Raw genomic sequence first — 22,358 nt, 5'->3', positions numbered from 1 at the left:
GAGTTACTGACAGTCTTAACTCACAAAAGCCGCTCCGCCAGGGATGCGTCTTGCATTGATGCTCACGTTACAAAATCTCGGCTGCGGAGCAGAAACGTCACTCCCGGAGCGTTCCCGGAAAATAACCCGAAGGCGGCGCTGGCCGGCAGTGTAGCGGAACACACGCCTCCGCCGGTGACCTCCGGAGCGGAAGTGCCCTCGCGGCCGGGCGGAAATGGCGCCGCCGCCGGAAGCAGCGCGCGGGCGCTTCCTGTTTGTATGCGGGGGCCGGGCGGGGGCGCGGCGGCGGGCAGGCGGCGCAGGGGCCGGCCGCCATGGCGGTCTCCGAGAGCCAGCTCAAGAAGATGCTCGCCAAGGTAAGGGCCAGAGCCGCTTCTCCTCCCCACCGGCGGTGGCGGGGCCTGGGCCCCGCGGCGGCTCCGCGTCCCCGCTGTGGGAGGGCCGCGTACGGCCACCTGCAGGCTGCGAATTGGGCTCGTTTGGAAGGGGAAACGCGCACCAAAACCCGCAGCGTTTCGTTGTTTGTCGACTTGCGGGACTTAAGTTCCGGGTTAAGGTATTCCCGGTAATAGCTGGTTGGAAACCATTTGCTTCGCGGAGGCGGTCGTGCAGGGCAGCGTAGAGCGGTCCAAGATCTTTTTTTATCTGCTATTTTACAGTTTCTATACGGTCACCCCTGGCACGGGATCTAAAATAACTGGAACGTGACCTATACAGAACTGCGTTTGCTGTTTAAATGATGGTGGAAGGCGGGTTCGGCTTCACTGGCTGGGATGAGGGTGGGGTTTTATCCCCTTAGTTTAAGGAAACGAGAAAATCTCTTAGGAGGTGAATCGTTAAACACTGAATCTTACAGTGCCACCAGCAGTTGTGCCACTCTTCAGTGAAAACTGGGCTCTGTGCAGCAATTTGAAATGCCAGCCATTGAGGTTGAATAGTTGGGGGCAGTTACGTTTTTTAATCAAATGTGCACAATTCTGAAATGAAATGGGATAGGCGAGGATCTGATCAAAACTGAAGTAACTTTATTAAAGGTTCTTTTACCTGCATGGAGTCATAAGCAAATACTACTTAGACATTGGCAAGTGAGATCGTGTATATATTTGTACATACCTGTCTTCCCTAAAAGACTTACTGCCATGCCGTGGAAGAAACAGAATTTAAGCTTCTCTCATGTTTTCTTTGCCCCACACTTGCCAATTTTATACCCCAAATGCCATCTGATTTTCTGTAGGTAAGTTCAAAGTGCAGTGTACTGCTGAAAAATGAAGTTACTGTTTCGCTAGCTTATATTTATTTTTCAATAATAGTTTCACGTTCTGTTCTGTAGAGGGAAGCTTAGTGATATTTCCCATACTGAATAGTTCAATGTGTGAGATAAAAGAAAGCCTAAGCCCTAGTTCAGGTAAACATAAGCATTTACTTTAACTTCAGGTATTTCACTGCTGTCTGATCTTAAAAAGCTTCATCTCTCTGTGATCTGTTCCCTGATATGTAAAATGAGGAGGATGAGTTTGCCATCTGAGAAGGGAGGAGGGAAAGAAATGCTTAGAAATTAAGAATTAAAATTAATCCGGTTTTGTTACCTTTATAGAAATTAATAGGATCTTATATTTTCCAAAGAGATTTCAACATTTCTTGGAAATGCTCAACTACTTACTCTGTGAACACAGAAGATTGTCTTGTAATCATAGAATCACTAGGTTGGAAAGGACCCACTGGATCATCAAGTCCAGCCATTCTCATCAATGACTAAACCATGCCCCTCAGCACCTCATCCACCCGTCTTTTAAACACCTCCAGGAAAGGTGATTCAACCACCTCCCTGGGCAGCCTCTGACAGTGCCCAGTGACCATTTCTGTGAAAAATTTTTTCCTAATGTTCAGCCTAAACCTCCCCTGGCGGAGCTTGAGGCCATTCCCTCTTGTCCTGTCCCCTGTCACTTGGGAGAAGAGGCCAGCACCCTCCTCTCCACAACCTCCTTTCAGGTAGTTGTAGAGAGCAATGAGGTCTCCCCTCAGCCTCCTCCAGGCTAAACAACCCCAGCTCTCTCAGCTGCTTATCATAAGGCTTGTTCTCTAGCCTCTTCACCAGCTTCATTGCTCTTCTCTGGACTCACTCCTGACCCTCAACATCCTTCTTGTGGTGAGGGGCCCAGAACTGAACACAGGATTAGAGGTGTGGTCTCACCAGTGCTGAGTACAGAGGGAGAATAACCTCCCTGGACCTACTGATCACATCGTTTCTGATCCAAGCCAAGATGCCATTTGCCTTCTTGGCCATCTGGGCACACTGCTGGCTCATGTTCAGTCACTGTCAACCAGCACTCCCAGGTCCTTCTCCTCCAGGTAATGTTCTAGTATTGCTTAGAGTGGAAACAAACAATAAGCACAAAAGAATATACTTTGTGTTTGAAATACTAAACAAGTTTAGAAAAGCCATCATTCTCATTAGGAAAAGCTTCATGTGTCATTTTAATACACAGAACATCCGTCTGCTGTAGTTATTTGGTTCTATGTACTGAAATTAATAGCTGTTGCAGGGCTTAATTTTGCTTGTTGCGGTAGCTGGAATCATACATGCTTAACTCCACTAAATAAGTAACTATTCATCACACAGTGTACAAACTGTTTGCAGCAATAGTCTTTTTCTTAGTTTAAGAGACACATGAAATTATTTTTTTCTAACTTTCAGGTGTCAGGCCTAATTTTAAAAAGCACCTCAGATAACTAAATCTAGGTTCTGTCAACCCTTTCAGCCATTCCCAGCGCATCTGCTGAGCAGGCAGACGTTGTTTTGTCTGTTCCTTGACTAAACTGACTTGGGACTCTTGTGCCAGGAGTGGAGTTAAGTCCTGACTCTGAATCTTTGTGCTTGTTAGGAGCTTCTGTTTGTGGAAGCCAGTTCTTTTTTTAATAGTCATTACGCTAATCTTCTTGAGTCTGTATAAAGTACATTTCTATAAAAAGACCTTCTCTTTTTAAAGTAGCTGGTGACATGCTCCACTCATGTTGTGGTGACACAGTCCATGATGTGGGTACGCACTTGCGAGGCTCTAGCTGGCCTAGCTGAAGCTTCACAGACCTCTGTCTCTGTGTTCTAGCAATGCCTGTTACCTTTTTCTCACTTCTGCTGGGTGTTGAGGAAGGAGGGAGGGATGCACTTAAATGCTAACGAAGTTGTCTCTCCTTTCTCAAGCCCCTCCTGCACACTCCCAATCCTGCACCAACTTCCCAGAGGAGGCTGAGATGCTTTGCTGGTGCCTCCCTGCCCATGCAGGCATCCCTGCTGGAAGGGCTGTTTTTCTTTCCTTCAGGCCAGCGTTTTGCAGACTGACCGCGTGGCTGATTTGCCTTTCGTCATTTCAGGGAGATAAGTCACAGCATCCACCAAAGCACAAGTGCTTTTTGTTGGCTGAGGTGGCATTATGGTAACTGGCACGGTGTGTTTGTCTCTGCTCATTAAATAAAAGTTAGCATGCCCAGGAGTATCATCCTTGTCAATCTCAGTAGATAACGGGAAGAAGAATTAGTTTCTAAGCATCCCAACTCATGAGCGTTTGTTGGAGTGAAGGTGACCTTTAGCTGTGGCACCACGCTTAGCTCTTGGATAATGTCTGAATTTATTTGTTCAGGTGTTGTTAACGTCTGCACACTTTGGGTATTGGACATTTTGTTGTGTTGGGCCATTTGTCTTCCTGTCTGTGTTCCTTAAGACGTCTGAAGATTGTGATTTTTACTTTAATTTTATTACATTAAAAACATTGTCAAGGGAAATTGTTAGCTGACAGTGGTAGTTGTCAGGAGGAATGGCTGCAAGGTTAAAGAGCTTCACCAGATGGTGAACAAGCTCGCTGTTGCCCAGGAGCATCTCCTTTGATGTCTGTGGGTTATAGTTATGAGACGGTTAAATTCTGTGGTAGGATATCTGTGTTTTACAGATCTTCTGTGCTGCGACTTATCCTGTGCTCCTGATAAAAGGAATGGGGTGAACCCACTGTTATTACTGATAATATCATGCTTTGAAATGCCTGCTTTCTTGTTGGTAAAATACATGAAAATACCGATCAATGATTGATAAATACAGTGATGCTTTGAAAAGTGCTATGAAATGTATCTTTCATAGCAGGTTCAGATGAGGTTCAGGTGTTAGATAGCTGTGTATCAGGAACATTCAAAATGTCACTCTCTTTGTAGGTGTATTTTTAAGATCCATATATATGTTTCAGATACAGTTTGTTATGGTAGAATTTGGAAAAGCAGTAGCGTTCCCCAAATCACTTGGTGTATGAACCCTCATTTAAGACTAAAAGCATCTTATTACCTTGTTAAAGTTTGGCAAGTTATATAGGCAGTGTTCAATTAAGTATTATGGAGAAATAAATTCTTATTCCAAAGTAAGAGTAGAGAAGAATGTTCATATATCAATGTAAACATTCATAAATGCAGTCTTTTCGGTAAAATAAACTCAAATTAAATTACACTGAAAACTTAGTCTCTAAAGTCATTCTTTCTGTTTTGTTTTCCAGTATAAGTATAGAGACCTAACTATACAGGAGACGACCAGTGTTATTACTCAGTACAAGGACCTCAAACCTGTCATGGATTCATATGGTTAGTCGATGCATGAGACAATTTTTTTTTTACTTAATTGTTAATGTTGTAGATGCACTTGGTATTTTTTGTGGGGCAAAAGGTTAAAACTAGAAAACGTAATTTGAGTTTCTCTTTTTGATTTTTGACATCGGTACTGCCTTAGAAACACAGTTGTTTTCTGAAATAACCTTTCTATATTAATGAGTCTTGTATAACCTGCCAAGAAGTGTTGCATTTGTCACAGCTTAACTTTTAGTTAATCACTCAGTGATGTCATATTATTTAGTGTCATGAAATTGCTGGTATCTTAAAAATTCAGCTGTGCTGTCACATATTTTTGGAGTTCTATTTAGAAGAAAATGGAAATCGGTAAAAAAATACCTAATCGATAAGTAATTGTGGCAGTGCTTAAGAGTATGAAGACAACATGGTGAAGTGTGTAGAATATTTCTATGAGGGGTTTTGTAATGTAAATTAATGATGACAGTCACTGTTTGTTAGCTATTTTAAAGGTTCTGACTAAATTCAAGTGTGTTAAATGAAGATGATATCTAGGGTCGGCTCCGGGAACTGAAGGAATGGTTTCACAAGACAGAGGGAACCTGCATAGCTGCTGAGGTCGTCCTTCTCCTGATCACCCTTTTTGAACTGTCACCTGTGGAATTTCTTGAGCTAATTTATAAAGTCTCTGATGATGTATTAGTCATGTAGTTTTCCACCTTCTAAATTCTAAATCTGGATTAAGAAGTAGTAGGGGACATGGACAGGTAAAAGATAAATTAATTTTAACTTGAATAGCTGCAAGCCAGCAGCTGTCACAGAAATAAAAATTCATTCAGTGACTGGAGAATCAGAAACAATACTGAAAGGACTGTGATTGGAATGGCAAGTTTGTGTAACAAGAGTGATCAGAATTCCAGACAGCTTTGAGCTGTAGCAAGAAGACCATGTGTTACCTAACCCTTTCTAAGCAGCCTTGAAAAAGCTGAGCGTGGAACCAGTTGCAGATAATTCATACTCTTCGGAGCGGTGACTTGAACAACAAGAAAATGGTCAAATTGCTGTTGAGATAATTTTCAGGTTTATATTAATAATGAAAGATATGCCCCCATTTAATTTCCGACGTGTTCTACCTGCCTCTACAGAACATTAGCACCAAAAAAAATGTGCATGGTAACTTACATTTGAAGTATGACAAGAAATTTTGAGGGGAAGTTAGGAAAATAAAAGCTTTCTTACCAGAATATGATTTATTCAGCCAAGATTAATTTATTGGGTTGAAATAATGGGAAAATTACATAGAGCAACTCAATAAATTGAGGTCAGGGTTCCTGCGCAATTTGTGAGCTAAGATTTAGATGTGACAGTGAGTCAAATGTTAGGCATTTCTTCCTTGTCAGTGTATTATTGTTTGGTTAAATTGCCTTTACTGATTATGTGGTCCAGTAATTTTCAGTATTCATTGTTTGGTGAAAGCATAAGGAATTCTTTGTAACTCTAAAATGTTGTTTTTTAAATTAAGTTTGAGTTCAGATTATCTTTGCAGCAATTTGCATGATTTGCAGTTTCTGTGGTTCCAGCGTGTTTTTCTTGATCTCTGAATGAGGAAACAGTGTAATTTGCAGTGAAGTTAGTTTGACAATAATTAGTTATTAATTTCTCAGAAATGTTATTCGTTGAATAAGTTGCCTGACTGTAGACAATCATTCTCTAGTCCTAAGTGTGTAAAAGCAGAGCCTTTCAAGCTGAGTTTTATATATATACTTAACATCTGAAAACTTATGATAATCACAGAATCACAGAATATATGGATATAACCTGAATAGAGATTAAGGCAGTATGTTTGTTTTAAAAATAATGGTTTTTCCCTTTCAGTTTTTAATGATGGCTCATCTAGAGAGTTGATGAGCCTCAGTGGAACCATTCCTGTGCTTTACAGAGGTATGCATCCATCATTACTATCATCACCACTGTTATTTTTCCAAATGACATGAAACACTATTTAGATTTGTCCTGGTTCAACTTCACTACTTCAGTAATAGCAGTTTTCTTGAAATCCTTTACTTGTCTCAAGTATGTTTTAAAGAAATTGTTCCATATTTCTGCTGTGGAATAAAATTTTAATGTTGAGTGTTATTTCTTCACTCTTCTACAAGTCTGTAGCATCTCTTTTCTTTCACTACTGCACATTTTTCAAGCTTTTCAATTGAATGAGGGTGCGAACTGTTTACTGCTGCAGCTAATGATAATTCTGATTAGGGACTAGTAACGTTGCATTGTAGAACAAACAAGGTAATGTGTTAGTGGTAAATGATAGTTATCAATCAGAGTTAAATAGCTCTGAAAAAATGTTGAGTTCACAGCCATATTGTGAGCTCTTTATTGAATGTTTTTAGTAGATTTCAGCTTCTGACTCTGTGAAGTTGAATTTATTGAGTTTAGGGTTTTTTAATAAATCTGGATGCAAGAGGACAGTTAGAATTGGAGTAATTTTTAAAATCTTTCAAAATATCTTTTCTAGGTAACACATACAATATCCCAATTTGCTTGTGGCTGCTGGACACCTACCCTTTCAACCCCCCGATTTGTTTTGTTAAACCCACTAGCTCCATGACAATAAAAACTGGGAAGCATGTTGATGCAAATGGAAAGATATACCTTCCTTATCTTCATGAGTGGAAATATGTAAGTAGAGGGAATTGCTTAAAGAAGGGTTATTTATGAATAAGAGTTTGAGTTAAACTGATTAGTGTCAAGTCTAAATTATTTATTTTATATTAATCACAACCTTAGCATTCAATGACTTAATCCACAGATATATACACTAAACATGGTACTTGTAATTGCAAGTCATGCATGGAATTATTGATTGCTCACGGTAATTAATACCATGCTAAATGCAACAAGGGTCACAGGAACAATTCTTCTGTCTCTGTTTCTATCACTGTACGAACTGTATGCGAGTCACATTAAAAGTACCTTCATATTATTTGGGGTTTTTCCTTCCTTTGTCTTATCTTTGCCTGAAGATCTTTTCACATACCCACTGCAGATCCTGCTTCTGACATTGAGGTATGTCACCATGTAGCAGTGTGTGGTCCCAGAGCTGAGCCTTACTCCCTCTACATAATTCTTAAAACAGAGATCTGTGATACATTACTCAAACTAGCCTCTCAAATAGCAGTACCTGGAGGTGTGTGTTTAATTTTTTTAATTATCTCAGTGAGGATAAAGCATACTAGAGCAGGATCAACCTGGCAAAATTGCCAAGAAACTGCAGATACTTTTCTGTAAGGAATTGCCTTGTATTTTATGCAACTGTCATATTAGGACAGCTAATGTATATTAGTTTCTTATGAAGGGAAAGTACCAGCACCTAGTTCTTGAAAATGAAACAGAATGGAGAAGCTAACTTAAAAAAAATGTGGATGATATAGGAAATTTTATTTCTAGATATCAACTTTCTTAAGTACAAAGATGGGCAAGGATTTAGTCCTGGATTATCTCCAACCTGAATATTATTAACAGTAAACAGCTATCTCCTCATTGCTCTCTCCAACTCCCTGAAAGGAGGTTGTGGAGAGGAGGGAGCTGGGCTGTTCTCCCAAGGGACAGGGGACAGGATGAGAGGGAATGGCCTCAAGCTCCACCAGGGGAGGGTCAGGCTGGACATCAGGATGAAATATTTCCCGGAAAGGATGATTGGTCCCTGGCAGTGGCTGCCCAGGGAGGGGATTGAGTCCCCTTCCCTGGAGGGGTTTAAGGGATGGGTGGATGAGGTGCTGAGGGACATGGTTTAGTCATTGATAGGAATGGTTGGACTCGATGATCCCATGGGTCTTTTCCAACCAGGTGATTCTATGATTCTATGAAATTGCTCAGTTCTGAATTCCTTTAGATAGTTGTATAATTTTTAACAAAAAACATAACCTTCTTTATTTGAGATCTTAAACCTTTTTTTCTTTTTCTTTCTTTTTTTTTCTTCCTTTTTTTTTTAATGAAAACAGCTGCTTATTATTTGTAAGTTCAGGCTGTTGCATTCTGTTGCCTGGTTAGTTGCATCTTTAGTTACAGTTTGACTGATTAAGCAGCACACTACGGGCATCCTTCCCTGGCAGGACTCTCATGTGAAGATCTGTGAGAGAAGAATATTTACAGAAGGGAAATTATAAACTCTGTGAAACATCTGTAGGCTGAATTTAATCGCTGTGACTGAACTGGACTTGTATGAGCACTTGCATTTCTTTATGTAGACATTGCTGGAGCTTCAAGTATATGAATGCATTTGCTTTATCAGTAAATAAAGACATTGAGCAGTGTAGGCCTCATAGAAGTTTTGATCAAAGCATGGACTTGTAAAGATAAACTGTGCTTACAAGGTCAGAAGAATGGCACAAGGTGCGTAGTTCTGTAAAAAGTGACTAACAGGAATAATATATTAAGCATATAAGTAGTTCAGTGCTTGCATGGTAATAGTGATAAATGACTACCCAGATCAGAATGTAGGCCTTGCACAAGGAAGGGGATCATCTAAGATACAGGTGATACGGAATTCTTTCAATTTAAGAGACTGGTAAAAATAGGTGGATTATAAAGCAAGAAAACTTGAAAATAGGATATTTAATCTGGTGCTGCCTTCATGATACCCATCCTTATTTTCACAAAATGAAATCTTGCCTATATTAAATACAGTTATAAACTGAGAAGCTGAGTTCAGCTATATTTGAAGGTCTGTGCCACTCCTAAGGGGGTTTGCATATTTTTTCCTCTTGAGCAATTCTGAACCTGAGCAAAAGCCAGGTGCTGTATAAAGTTGAACTGTCTGAAACCCTGGTGATCTGTACTTGTTTTCATGTTGGAGAGTGGATTTAAGTTTTAAAATTATTGTAGTTCATCATTGCACAGTCATCTTCAGTCATTTATTGCCCTGCAGTTAATGTGGAACCATATATTGCCCGATTTATTCTGAGCATAGACACTACTGCAGCTGTATTTTGCTGGACTGTTTTGAATACCAGCTGGCTGGGTTTGATATCTGTAAAGGAGTCCAGAAAAGAAGTTAAATATATGTGCACACTCACATATATAAAAATATTTTAAAAGAAATACAAATAAAAGGGTGACTTTGGAGAGCTGATGGATGGCACTGATTTGTTATTATAGTCAGTTAACTGTCTTTTAACAAAATCAACAACTTGTGTTTTGCTTACCCTCACAGCCTCAGTCAGACTTGCTAGACCTGATTCAGGTCATGATTGTTGTGTTTGGTGAGGAACCTCCAGTCTTTTCTCGGCCAACTGCTTCATCAAGCTATCCACCATATCAGGCAACAGGTCCACCAACTAGTAAGTGGTCATGGCTACTAATTTCTACAAATACTCATGTTACTATTACAAAATGTGTTGTTGCTTTGCGTAGTTTGTCAACAAATGATTTATTCTACTCTAGAATGACTTTCTGTATTGTTGGTTAATGAATTCACCTGTGCTGTACTTGACCTTTTTGAACTACAGTGGAAGAATGTGTGTGATTTTTCAACTTTTGGAAGGGAGGGAAAAGTCAAGTTTATATTTAAAAAAGCCCTAAAGCAGACACATACTCTAAGCCTCTCAAAGCAACCGGTAACCTGTCAACAGTGAGATAAATTTGAAAAGAGATTATTCATGCAACTGTCTTTGTATCTTAATTTTATTTTTTCTGATAACGCAAGTCCATCTGATGAGTTTCCTGCAACTATTATTTTCTTAAGCAAAAGCATACTGCATGTTTTTTCTATGCTCACGCTCTTCTACTATTATTATTTTTTAGTAATTGCAGGCTGAATATGAAAAAACTATGCCTTGTGATTTTTCATTCTTCTCTGTTGATTTGGTACTCTGACTTAGTACTCTTTCTTGCAAAAATTCTCAAGATTTTTTAAACTTCTGAAGGCTGAAACATTTTGAAGACTGGAGATAGGTGGTTTGGGGAAAAAGATGAAGTGGGAAACAGGAAATTGTAGAAATCTTTCCAAAAGGAGCCCACATTTTGTGGGAATATAAATCTGAGTAGAGTACACCTACTTGAGGCTGAGGCAGGAGGCTGCAGGTTAGCTGTAGGGTATTTAATGATTTTATAGTTCTACATTAATTTAATGGTAGAGTAGCTGTATATATTTTTTCTATATTTTTAAGGTTGTGTCTGTTTTCTATTGAAATATAGCTTTAATCAGATCACATAGTGTTACCTCTGAAAAGCTGAAGTGCTGTTCATTGCGTGTTTCCAGTGGAAACTATTTTGAACGAAGTCCTAGTCTTTTAACACATGAGAAAAGTAGTAGCAGACTGTTAGGGATAGTTTGCTAAGGGTAAATATTAGGGGCATTTTAGCTTGTCCATTGCTAACCTTTCTGTAAGAAGACTAAATGATTCTGCTGTTCTGATTTTCCAAGAACACCAGGTGTCAGTACAGGTATAGTTTTAGTGGAGACTTATGACCTGTGTTGTGCTTTAAGGAAGGACCATCAACTGAAGGACACCTAATTACTGTTGTAGTCACTCCCTGCTAGCATAGCCGAAATAATCTTATTAGAAATGTTTCAGGATTTTTCACATTGTTAATAGCTACTTAGTTTTATTAGTGTAGTCAGTTTTCCATTATGTTACAGTCACTTTGGTTTGTGTTTTTTTTCTCTAGATACACTGTTTAAGAGAAAATTAAGCCATTTTAAAAAACTGAATACTTTGAAAGCACTGAAGGATGACAATATCTCAGCTCTTAAAAAAAAAAAACTCAAACAAACTATTTGATGTAATATTCCAATATTCCTAACACTAGGGATGTGGAATAAATATATTCAAAACATAATTTTTATAATAAATTGTCAGATTTCCAGGAAGAAACTTAAAATTGACTTAGACATTTACCTGTGCTGATAAAAACTTTTCAAACTACAATTTCTAAATGACACAAATTACTGGATAAAAACATGATTGGATTGTTAAACAGCTAATCAGTTGTTATGAAGTTTAGCTACACTGAAGATACTTAAATTATACAGTCATTTAGTGAGTAGCGAACAGTGACTACATTGGAAAGGTTATTTTCTTTTTTCAGCTATTATGTAAAAAAGGGAGACATCTCTTCAGGTATGACACCTTTAATAACATACTGTTATTTTGAGTTCCCTAGCTACAGATACTTACTCTTACGTATCCACATTTTCTTTAGCACAAATGCTTATTGTGTATTTTTACATTTATATCAGTTTTTATCCATGCAGTGGTTAGTTTAAAGTGATGGTGGAAAAAAAATAAATATGCAGTGAAAAGATGTTGTAGCCAGTTGTTCTGAGATGTGTAATTGTCTTCAAATACAGTTCTCATACTCTCCCTTCAAACAAAATACTCTGGAAAATATTTGAACCTAAGCTGATAAGTAGAGGTGGAATCTTCAGAAGTGCAAAATTTGCCTTTGTTTTCTGAAAATGTGCTTGGATACAGAAAGGAAGTTCTGACTGGTCAGTACGTGGTGGGAAAGAGCACTGCGGTTTAATCCTTCCCATGTTTTATGGGGAAGCAGCTGCCTTGGACAGTTTGCACAGAAATAGCTCACAGCAAACATCTGCATGCATCCCTCTTGCTAAGCTACACAAGCGCAGCAGTGGAGGCATCTGACGGTGTTACAGAGGGTGCAGGGTACACATCATTGAGTTGTGGCCATAGAAGGTCTTTTTTTACTCTTGTTGTGTTATACTGTATTCATTGTTCAGTAATAATTTGAAAAGCATCTAACTGCAGCATAAGTACATCTCACTAGTGAGATCTTAAGACGTATTAAACTTCTGAAAAGTAAAAATACACAAAATCGTTTTATTTAGCTTCCTATGTGCCGGGCATTCCAGGGGGAATATCTGGCTATCCAGCAGGAAGCACTCCAAACCCAAGGTAAGAACTCCTTTAAACAATCATTATTTACGTAATAGACTGTTTCCCTGAATTGTATCTCGTCTTAGTTACATTTTCTTATGGTGTATTTGTTGTATAGTTACTATGTTAGCAAGGTTTTTTTTAAAATGAGGACTGAATTCTTCTCAATAGCCAAAAGAAAGTTTGAGAAGAGTTTAGCTTTCTTAGTGTTGCTTGCTTCAAATACAGCATAATTGGGAAATAAATATATTTTGAAAATTATTACTTATTTCCCAGATGTTATTTTGCTTGACTTGTGTACCAGATGAGTTTTTAAAAGGCTGGTATGTTTACCTGATATAGAAAGTACGTTAGGTGTTTTGGGTTTCTTGGGTTTTTTTGGGTTTTTTTTGTTAGTGTTGTTAGTGTTGTTTGGGATAATTTGCAAATCAAAACATCGAACAAAATTGCTGGATTAATACAAACTCTGACTCCAGCATAAATGTCATTCAGAGCACTCTTAAGATAATGTGAAGGGCACAAAATTATTTGGAAAGCTTTTTATTAATACAAACCGCGACTCTTTAAGTATATTTTATAGTAGCTTGGAATGCAGCTTTTCCGGAAGACTTGCAGTTTTGTCTTAGTAAATAGTAAGGGGCTGATTGCTGCCTCTTAGTGTGTATGTTTATTTTTTTTCTTATGTCCTGATTTTGTGTTAGAAGCATATGAGGAGTTGCTATAGTATATAACAATTGATTTAAAAATAACTAACTAAATAAATAAGTAAATTAATGAATTAAAACCCTTTAAGCATCAGGAAGGTGGGGTGTTATGTTTTAAGAAGTGAAAAACGGGGATTTTGATAAATGCTTGTGGCAAGTTTTTTCCTTCTAAGTATGTTTATTTAAAATGTTCTTAATGCTAGCACAAAAAACGAATGATAGGATAACAATTTAAAAAATAATATTATTTATGAATGAACAGGAATGTTTTAAGAACTATTAAATTTGCAATTATCTAAAGAGGATTTACATGTTTTCTTGGACCAGTTTGTTTACGTAGACCTGATTAATACTCTGCTATATGCAGCTTTTTGTCAGTCTGGTATTGACAATTTGAGTCCTTATTTCAGTTGATAGTAAATGTATTTCAGAAAGGTATTGCAGAATGTCATGTTATGTGTCATTTCACAGTTGTTTTGGTGAACAAATGAAAACTTTTTCTCCACTTCATCCTTCAGAGCAGGGCTGAGAATTTCTGGAGGAGTTTTGTCTTGCAACTATATTTAGCACAACGTTTTTAGGCTTACATAAAAGTTCAGCAGTCATCTTGTTAGCCATTCTCATAATAAAAATTATTAAGCTGAAATCACTGTTTGTGGGTTTGTAGCTAGAATAATTTATTTTGAATACTTCTGGGGTCTCTAATGGAAAATCTGATTATGGCAAATTGCATGGCAGGATTAAGAGTTTGAAGAGAATCTGGAATCCAAATGCTTGACCAGGCAATAATTAGGTAGGGTTTCAGATAAAACGCTGTCTTCTTAAATGTTACTAGAAATATACATTGTGAAAGACGTGAAAGCAAACATTTAAAGAGAAAAAGTATAACTTGCCTTGTAATTTAAACATTTTGTTTTGTAAACAAATGTTTGATGTGGTAACATAAAGAAAATGTATATAGATGATCCTTTATGAATAGTTATGTAACATTAGGATATCTTTCTTTATCAAAGCAACTACCCAAACTATCCTTATCCGGGTGGTGTTCCATTTCCAGCAACCACTAGTGTTCCATACTACCCTTCTCAGCCTCCTGTGACTACTGTTGGTGAGTAGCATTGAAAGGATTTCTTTGAAGTGAAGCTTCCCTCTATAACTGATATGTAAAGAAGGAAAATAGAAAAATTAATGTATTGTTCTTAATCTGACTTCCAAAGCACTGGTCACTATGAACAAGTTATTCAAAGGAAGAATAAAATAAGTTTTGTGTCCTTCATCTAATGCTTTATCCAATCAGGAACTTGATAAATGCCTGGGTTTGTGCAATGCCTTGTTGGTACTCTATGAATATTTTTTAAGAACACTGTGTGTTCGGAGATTTTATACAAGGCTCTTTTTAACAGTAATGTAGGGTTTTCTCCTCACCCTTTACTTGTAGGTGATTTTTGATTGCATTGCTCTGTTCACGGTGGTTGTTTATAAAAATGCCTTTGTCCTCATTTAATCACCTACCGTACTCTATTTATTTTTCTTTATTATTTACACTTTCTTTACTCCAAAAGTAATAGCTATCTAAAGGCAGGGGTTTCAAATGTGTTTGGAATGAGCTTCGTTTCTTCTCCAGCGTCTTCACTGTTGCTTTTTGATGGTCCTACTTTTTACTTACTACTTTTTTCCCTCCAACAGCAAGATCTAGGATATTAACGTGTATCTCTTTCCAGTCTGCTGCTCTGTGGCCCTGTGCTGGCAAAATATACTAGCTTACTTTCTGCTCTGCACCTCACTTTTAGTGGATGTGTAACAAATTGGGAACCAGTGATAAAGGTGATCTGCTTAAGTAGGAGCGTGGTGCAGTAACTTTCCAATTGGAGGATAGTCTTTTTGGACCAATTATATAGCAAGGATGTAGATTCTTTAGTGACCTTGTTCAGATTATGAATTGTTTGTAGTCTCTTGCATTGTCATTTAAAAGTGCATTCATATGTCCTTCATTTAATGTGTGACGTCCTAGTTATTTATACACACCTGTCCCTCTAGAGCTGTGTGTATTTTGAAATTTTCCTTTACAGAGATGTGGACAGAGCAACTTCACAGTCTGGCAAAGGTAGATAGATGCTTCTACTTTACTCCTAAAATATCTGAGGAGTTGTTCTGTTATTACACAATTTGGAAACAACCAGAAGTTGTATTCTTCTTGTGTCAGATCTGATCCTTTGTGTCCGTATTGTTTCAGCCTCCTGAATTAGAAAAGTGTTTTCTCAAAGTTATTGGCCATTCTAGTGGTCACCTTCACTCTGAGGCATCGTGTCTGCTATGTCCACTGCAAGAAAGCCGCTGTTTTACTTAAGTAGCTTGGACATTACTCAGTATTGGGGCTGTAGTTGAGTCCTTAAGAATTGATGGTCTCCTCTGGCTCTCGTGTAGGGAGGTGGTAAGAACTTTTATAGGCATCATCACCTTCCTGCAGCGTCTTTCTCCAAAAGGTGCAGTTTTGCTTTTATGTAGTAGAGAGTTAATTTAGAATATAGATACTTCCTATTTCATTTCTTCTCCTCATTTTCATCCACAGTGAAGATGAAGCAGGTGGACTATCTACCAGATATCATAGAAAGCACTTGAAGTCCTGAGTTAGATCATCCGATACCATGTTGTCACACCAGATTTTGTAGTGACAATTCAACATTGGACTGATTTATTTGATGCAGCTAGGTGTGGGGAAATAACAAAATGTGGAGGGAAAGGAGAACCTCAAGTTTTTCCAAAAGCCCCCTGGACAGGGGGCTTTTGGATATTAAAAATGTGATACTAAGAACAATATCAGCATGAGAAACAGGTGCTGCAGCAGGCTGCTTCCAGCAAAAAGAATGCTGTTGCCATAGAAAAAGCCTACTCTGGATGCTCTGCTTCACTGAAAGGGAGTACCAAAGTGCTGTTACAATGGTGCAGCCACGCTCTCTATCAACTCTGGGCATTATGTGCATGGATCCACAAAGGTAACTGCATAGTTCCTCACAAGAAAGATGGATTAAAGCTGATGCCTCAGCAACCAGGATGCAAACTTGTATTTTAGCTGAACTTTGTTTATTATAGCGTCTTTATAATATGAAAACAAACCTCCATCCCAAAGGCTAGCCACCTCTGAGGCAATCCACTCCCACTGGGCATGCGCACTGAATTTATATTGCTAGACCTTTACATGCAAAGCAAGATGTTCTTTCACCAATTAGGAGTAAAAGAATCTATGACTGAAATCACCCAAATTCCACCCAAAGGTGCAACAATGGAAACTTTTTGGGATCAGTTGACAAACAGGACGCTGTCTACCCCCTACCTGGGCTGCCATTGGATAGAATTTGTGCGTTATGCAAACTAGCTACTAACACCATGCTAGCTGTTAGTATCTATCTGTACTTGGGATTTAACTGCATATCATTTCTATCTATACTTGTGGTTTTAACTGTATATTGCTTACAATGCGCTTTCGCAGCCAGTGTCTTATCACCAACTACCATCAAACCCTTATTCTGTCATGAGTTTATATAATAAAATTTATTTGTGTACATGTATAAAAGTTACCAGAAATTGTAATCTTTTAACACAATCGTGGTTGGCTGGACAAATTGCAAAGAACATGAGGTGGTCCCTCTTCTATAAGGGATTTGTCCCCACATCACTACTGGTGTGACATAAGGGATCTGCCCCTGTGATGCTATTAGTGCAGGTTGGACAAATTGTAAAGAGCCCAAGGCAGTCCGCCTTGCGTAAGGGATTTGCCTCTTTGATGCTGCCAGCGCAAACCTAGTAGGCTGGTGAGATTGTAAAAAGCCAAGGGAGCACCTCTGTGGTCTGTTCCTCTGCTGAAATGTGATGGTAGGTGAAAGTCATCCACGTGTTAAGACATGGTTTATCCCTTGTGCCAAATGAAATGCAAACACTTCTCTTTAATCACCCACTGTATTTCCAGCCTGTTTGGGGTTTTTACAGTACCGTAAAGTTTCTTTTAACTGCAAGTGTTTATTTCCTATACAGATTGTTTGGCTATGGTCTATTGTTATTGCTTATTTAGAAGCATATCAGGTGCTACAACTTTAGAGTTTTGTACGGATGGTGGTGGGTTATTTCCTATAACGAGCTTAGTTTGAATTGAATGAAAATATGCATTTGGAGTAGCTTAGGATTTTAATAATAACTGGTTTTACAAATAGTCCTTCAGGCTTTTTCTTTCTGTTCAATCCATTAAATTGCCTTTCTGACGCGGTTACTGGTTTGATGATTCTGTAAGGTCACTTCTGAAACCAGACTCTTGCCTGGTAAAGGTTGAAGGTTTCAGTGCTCTGTGGATTTACTGGCTACATGCCATAAAATCTTCCCCAAGCTGGGCTAATTATGGAAGTGACAGAAGATGCTAAGGGTTCATGCTCTTTAAGAAGATACATAAAATCTGATTGAGCTGTATTAAAATGATCCTTTAGATGTTCAAAGACCTCTTTCCTATCTGTTGGCACTTCCAGGTGAATTTTTACTGTGTTGGGTGAATTATGATTTTTTTTCCTGTCCTGCATGACTGTTGAAGTGAGCCTTGTATAAAATCTCCCAGAGGGAGAACTATCTTGATTAAAAATGTATGGTTGATGGCTGTTTCTGACTTTATGATAGAGAATAATTCATTACGTAAACAGTAACTGAAATCATGCTGATGCTATTCCTGAAGTGAAATCAGACATTTTTCATTGGATTTGGAACATACATATTTACAATTATCTGCCTTGAACAACAAGTCATAAACAGTGAACAAATTCTTTGTCCCAGATAGTCTGACTGACTTGGTTTAAGTTTTTCTTCTCCATGTAGAAAGTATTCTTCTGTTCTCCTTTCCATAAGAAGCAGCAATGATGAATTCCTGGGTTTGTGTGCATGGTGCCATTTGACAGCTTTTGTTGCTGATTCTAATAGATAGTTTACCATATATTGAAAATTATCTTGTTGACTGGCAATAGGATGAACTAATTAAGCCAGAACTGTAAATCAGATCAAGTGCAGGGACAGTTATATTTTTGTAAGACTCTCTGTGCAACAGTTGATTAATAATTCAATCTCTTTTAAAAATAAGCTAATTACTATTGGAAAAAAAAATGTATGTATATTCTGGTGCATTAGTAATTATCAAAAGTTGATGTTTCCTTAATTTTAGAAGAATTGGTGGATCAGTAAGTGTGATGTGCATCTTCCCCTAGTTTTTCTCATGTCATTTGCATAGCTCTACTTTTCCAGATATCTGTCTTGGTGTAGGTTTTGTGGACAGGAATAGAGTAAAAGGTGTAGGGAAGAGATATGAATTTATGCAGCCTTGTTATGTTAGCAGCACAAGTCAAAAAAACCCTCTGGATGTTTTAAGGATTCTGAGGTGTGCGATCTTGCAACAACAGTTTGCATTTGTTAGTGTAACAATACCAACAGACACTCCAAATACTTTTTTAAAAAAAAAAAATTATGATGAGACCTTAATAGAAAAATGTTATTTTTTTTCCATTCAGATGCTTGTTTTTCAAGGCACGGGTTAGATTTTTAAACTGTGATTTGGATTCTTCCCTGATTGCTGCTTGTTAGGAAGATACTCGGATTACCCCAAGAACACTGTAATGCTGAAATTTCACTAGACAGCCCATCCTTTTCCTGAGTAACTAGTAAAATTACTGTAATCTTTTTTCTGGCTAATAGTAGTTTAGTTATTGAGTATTCTCAATGACATATTCAAAAATCTATTTATCACTGTTTATCCTAGTGTAATTTGCTCTAATAAAACTACTTGTGTACATCTTGATATGTTTTATCTTGCTGTAACCTCTCCACTGCTTCTGAAAGTTATTATGGAGAACAGTTTATTTTACTCTCTCATGTTGCTGAAGTACATACAGCAAGTTAGCCATTTATTTTTCAAACTGGCTTTATACTGAAGCCAGCACAGGACAGAGAATTTCATGCTTGTGATTTTTTTTCTTTTGTGCAGGACCCAGTAGGGATGGAACTATAAGTGAGGATACCATTCGAGCTTCCCTTATTTCAGCAGTCAGTGATAAACTGAGATGGCGGATGAAAGAAGAAATGGATCGTGCACAAGCTGAACTCAATGCCTTGAAACGGACAGAAGAGGACCTCAAGAAAGGACACCAGAAACTGGAAGAGATGGTAACTCGCCTGGATCAAGAAGTGGTAAGTTGCGATGAAACACTGCTCTGTATCTGAGCATTCCTAGCAGTAAACAGAAGTGTGTAATTTTCATTATTAAGCACGATAGAAACATCAAAGCTTCCAGTGTATGTTTTTTTAAATATGTATTCTTTTTCCAAACTGAAGTGCATGTGCTCAGTCTGAAGCAAGTCAGAAATAGCAATGTCTGTAAGATGCATTGTCCTCACAAGTGTCATTGTTCAGTAGAAGAGGAACAGTGTTGTTCTCCCCATCCTCCCTCTGAAAGATGTCAGTGGTGTGAGATTATTTCATAATCGTGCCTCAGTTTCTGGATGATAATGTGTAACAGCAGCACTGGAGAACATTTCAATGTCTTGGTGCAGAGACACTGATTTTAGTTACAGCTTTCCTACAGCTTCTGCAGGAAAAATCTGCAGACTTTTCCTTTCCCTGTCAGCATGTTTTGTTTCCTGTCAATACAGTTAAGTGTTTGTTTGATCCATGCTCAGCAAACTTGTATAGGAACTTACTCCAAAAGACACGTTTCCAGAGGAAAGAATTATTTTGTGTTTGCTTTTATTATCTTCACGTAGTTTAAATGGTTATTTTTCCTTCTGAAGCACCTTCAAAATACTGTTAGCATGCCTTCTCTACAGTTATAAATTGGTAATGGATTGGCATTATCTAAAACATCCTTTATTTATTTTTAAACAAAGGAATTTGAAATTATAGATTAGTTGCTTTCTCTTTTGTAAAAATAATAGAGATGAGTAGAGGAGGAAAGAATCAAACTTGCCTGTGTAAAAAGCTTTCATCTTGATAGTCGTGAAGACATTCATTGCTTGAGAGTTAAGAAATAAACATCTTCAATGTTTGTAGGCTGAAGTTGACAAGAACATTGAACTTCTCAAGAAGAAGGATGAGGAGCTCAGTTCTGCCTTAGAGAAAATGGAAAGTCAGTCAGAAAATAATGACATAGATGAAGTTATTATTCCTACAGCACCACTTTACAAGCAGATCCTGAACTTATATGCTGAGGAAAATGCAATTGAAGACACCATCTTCTATCTTGGGGAAGCACTGAGACGTGGAGTGATAGATCTGGATGTCTTCTTAAAGGTAAGTTTCTTTGGATGTTTTTATGACGCATTATAAATGTGTTGAAAAACTTTTGTTCATCTTATTAATGTTAGCGATTTCTTCACTAAAGAGGATCCCGTAAGAACATAAGTATTTATGTGTAGAAACATAATTTTTAAAAGAGGCATTTCATAATTAAGATAGACCAATTTTAAAAGCTTTATAAATACAGAGTCATTTATCATTAGAGGGGTGCAACAGTGTTAACATAAGCTTTCCATTGAGCTTGCATCGTAATTCTGGAGAAATTAAGTTTAAGGGTGGTGCGAGTATTCAGACAGCTTTTCACTTGCAGTCTGTGGATGCCTCTGCTGAAGAAGGCAGTGGAGTGTTAGAATCGTAAGGAAGAAAAAAACAGCTATTTTTGCATCTCTAGCGGGGACCTTCTTAGGCAATATGTTCCCTTTCTTTGCTGTCCTCCTTGATGCTGAGAGTTTTCATAATGTGTGGTCTAGTAACCTTCCTTTATTTTGAACTTACATGCATAGTGATGGCAGATGAAATAAAAGCAGATATGTTGTTATTTTGAAAAGACAAAAGTCACGTTTAAACGTGGAATAAAACTATACAAAATGTATATATCAGAGTAATTAATGTTGCCATCAGATTTGGAAAGGTTAGCGTGCAAACTGTTAATAGTCTGTACTGGGGCTACTGGGTAACAAGAGTTACTAGTCCTTCCTTTTCCTAACACTTGGGATTCCCCCCAGGTTACCACATAAACTTTTCTTTTAACATCCAGTGTAAAATGCACTACATAGACACATATTACTTCCTTCTTATGTAGCTTGCTTTGATAAGAATATGTGCAGATATAATAATTAAAATCACAAAAAATATACTATGGTTGTTCCATTTGGTAGCCATCTGCACATCATTTTAAGCCAAGAAAATGGCCTTTAATAGATGAATACACACAGTGTTTGTGAAAAGCTAACATCCTGATTTGGGTTATGGAGCATGTCGTGCTTTGAAAATTTATATTGCAATATAATTAAGATTATATCCAAGTTTTCCCAATATCTTATTCTTTCTTTCTGCAGCATGTACGTCTTCTGTCTCGCAAGCAGTTCCAGCTGAGGGCATTAATGCAGAAAGCAAGGAAGACTGCTGGACTCAGTGATCTCTACTAAATTCTGAAGACTTTTAAGTGGGAAGTTAGATTTCCTTAAGAAGCAGCCATTCTCTTGATATTTCTCTTAATCAGTAGGTGCCCAGAATAAGTTATTACATCATTCAAGTGTAAGATATTTTGAATCAATAATATATTTTCTTTTTGGTAAAGACTAGCTTTTATTAATGCACTTTCTATCTCCTGTAATCTTTGTGCTGGTGGACTTAACGCTAAATAAAACTTGTTGCATATTTTCTTCCTCTACAGAATTGTGTACCATGTGCTTTCTTTACAAACAGGCTTAGCTTATGCAGTGTCAGCTAAACCATACTTTCACTTTACTTCTATGATTTGAAAGACATTTAAGTGTCCCAAACTGGAAAAACTCATGTTTCAATGTAGTTAACCTTTGTTATGACCAGTGAAAGTTGAAAACTCAAAATTTCAAGGCCTGTTGTTTGACGTAGCTTTTGACATCAAGGATTGTTTTCTTCAAGAGAGCTTAGTAACTGTTAAATCGACTTGCCTATTCTACCATGAGATCATGGTTATAGTGCAGTGTACCTTATGGTGCCTTAAGAGGCCTTGGTGTGTATTGCATTTTTCTACTAGAAGACGCTAGGCAAAAGGAAGGCTGGTGCATTTGGTGTTACATTACCTGCCAAGCAGAAACTGCTACACAACAGAATGCCACAAGAAGCATGCGTT

At 37.9% G+C, this 22,358-nt stretch overlaps 1 protein-coding gene across 2 annotated transcripts; it reads left to right on the top strand.

Annotated features, from left to right (window-relative positions):
• Positions 1-222: 222 nt before the first annotated feature.
• Positions 223-21,959, top strand: TSG101 (tumor susceptibility 101). 2 transcript variants are annotated; one of them, XM_069857715.1, is made up of 10 exons: positions 223-356; positions 4,530-4,614; positions 6,472-6,537; positions 7,118-7,281; positions 9,815-9,941; positions 12,479-12,521; positions 14,221-14,315; positions 19,215-19,417; positions 20,276-20,515; positions 21,580-21,959. In XM_069857715.1, the coding sequence occupies exons 1-10, from the start codon at positions 315-317 to the stop codon at positions 21,667-21,669; spliced, it is 1,155 nt and encodes a 384-aa protein (XP_069713816.1). In that variant the 5' UTR covers positions 223-314; the 3' UTR covers positions 21,670-21,959. The 2 variants fall into 2 exon arrangements, with proteins under 2 accessions (XP_069713816.1, XP_069713815.1); XM_069857714.1 differs by having other exon boundaries at positions 12,455-12,521.
• Positions 21,960-22,358: the final 399 nt, after the last annotated feature.

Source organism: Phaenicophaeus curvirostris, chromosome 5, assembly GCF_032191515.1.
Source record: "Phaenicophaeus curvirostris isolate KB17595 chromosome 5, BPBGC_Pcur_1.0, whole genome shotgun sequence".
In the NCBI taxonomy this organism is placed as follows: Eukaryota; Metazoa; Chordata; class Aves; order Cuculiformes; family Cuculidae; genus Phaenicophaeus; species Phaenicophaeus curvirostris.
Note: the sequence above shows the minus strand (reverse complement) of the source record. Positions and strands in the feature narration are given on the sequence as shown.

Bases quoted from the DNA above. Each gene is read 5' to 3' on its own strand.
- TSG101 (XM_069857714.1), top strand. From the start codon at position 315: ATGGCGGTCTCCGAGAGCCAGCTCAAGAAGATGCTCGCCAAG. The intron at 9,942-12,454 runs GTAAGTGGTCAT...CGTTTTATTTAG, and splicing joins GGCAACAGGTCCACCAACTA to CTTCCTATGTGCCGGGCATT. The intron at 19,418-20,275 runs GTAAGTTGCGAT...CAATGTTTGTAG, and splicing joins CTCGCCTGGATCAAGAAGTG to GCTGAAGTTGACAAGAACAT.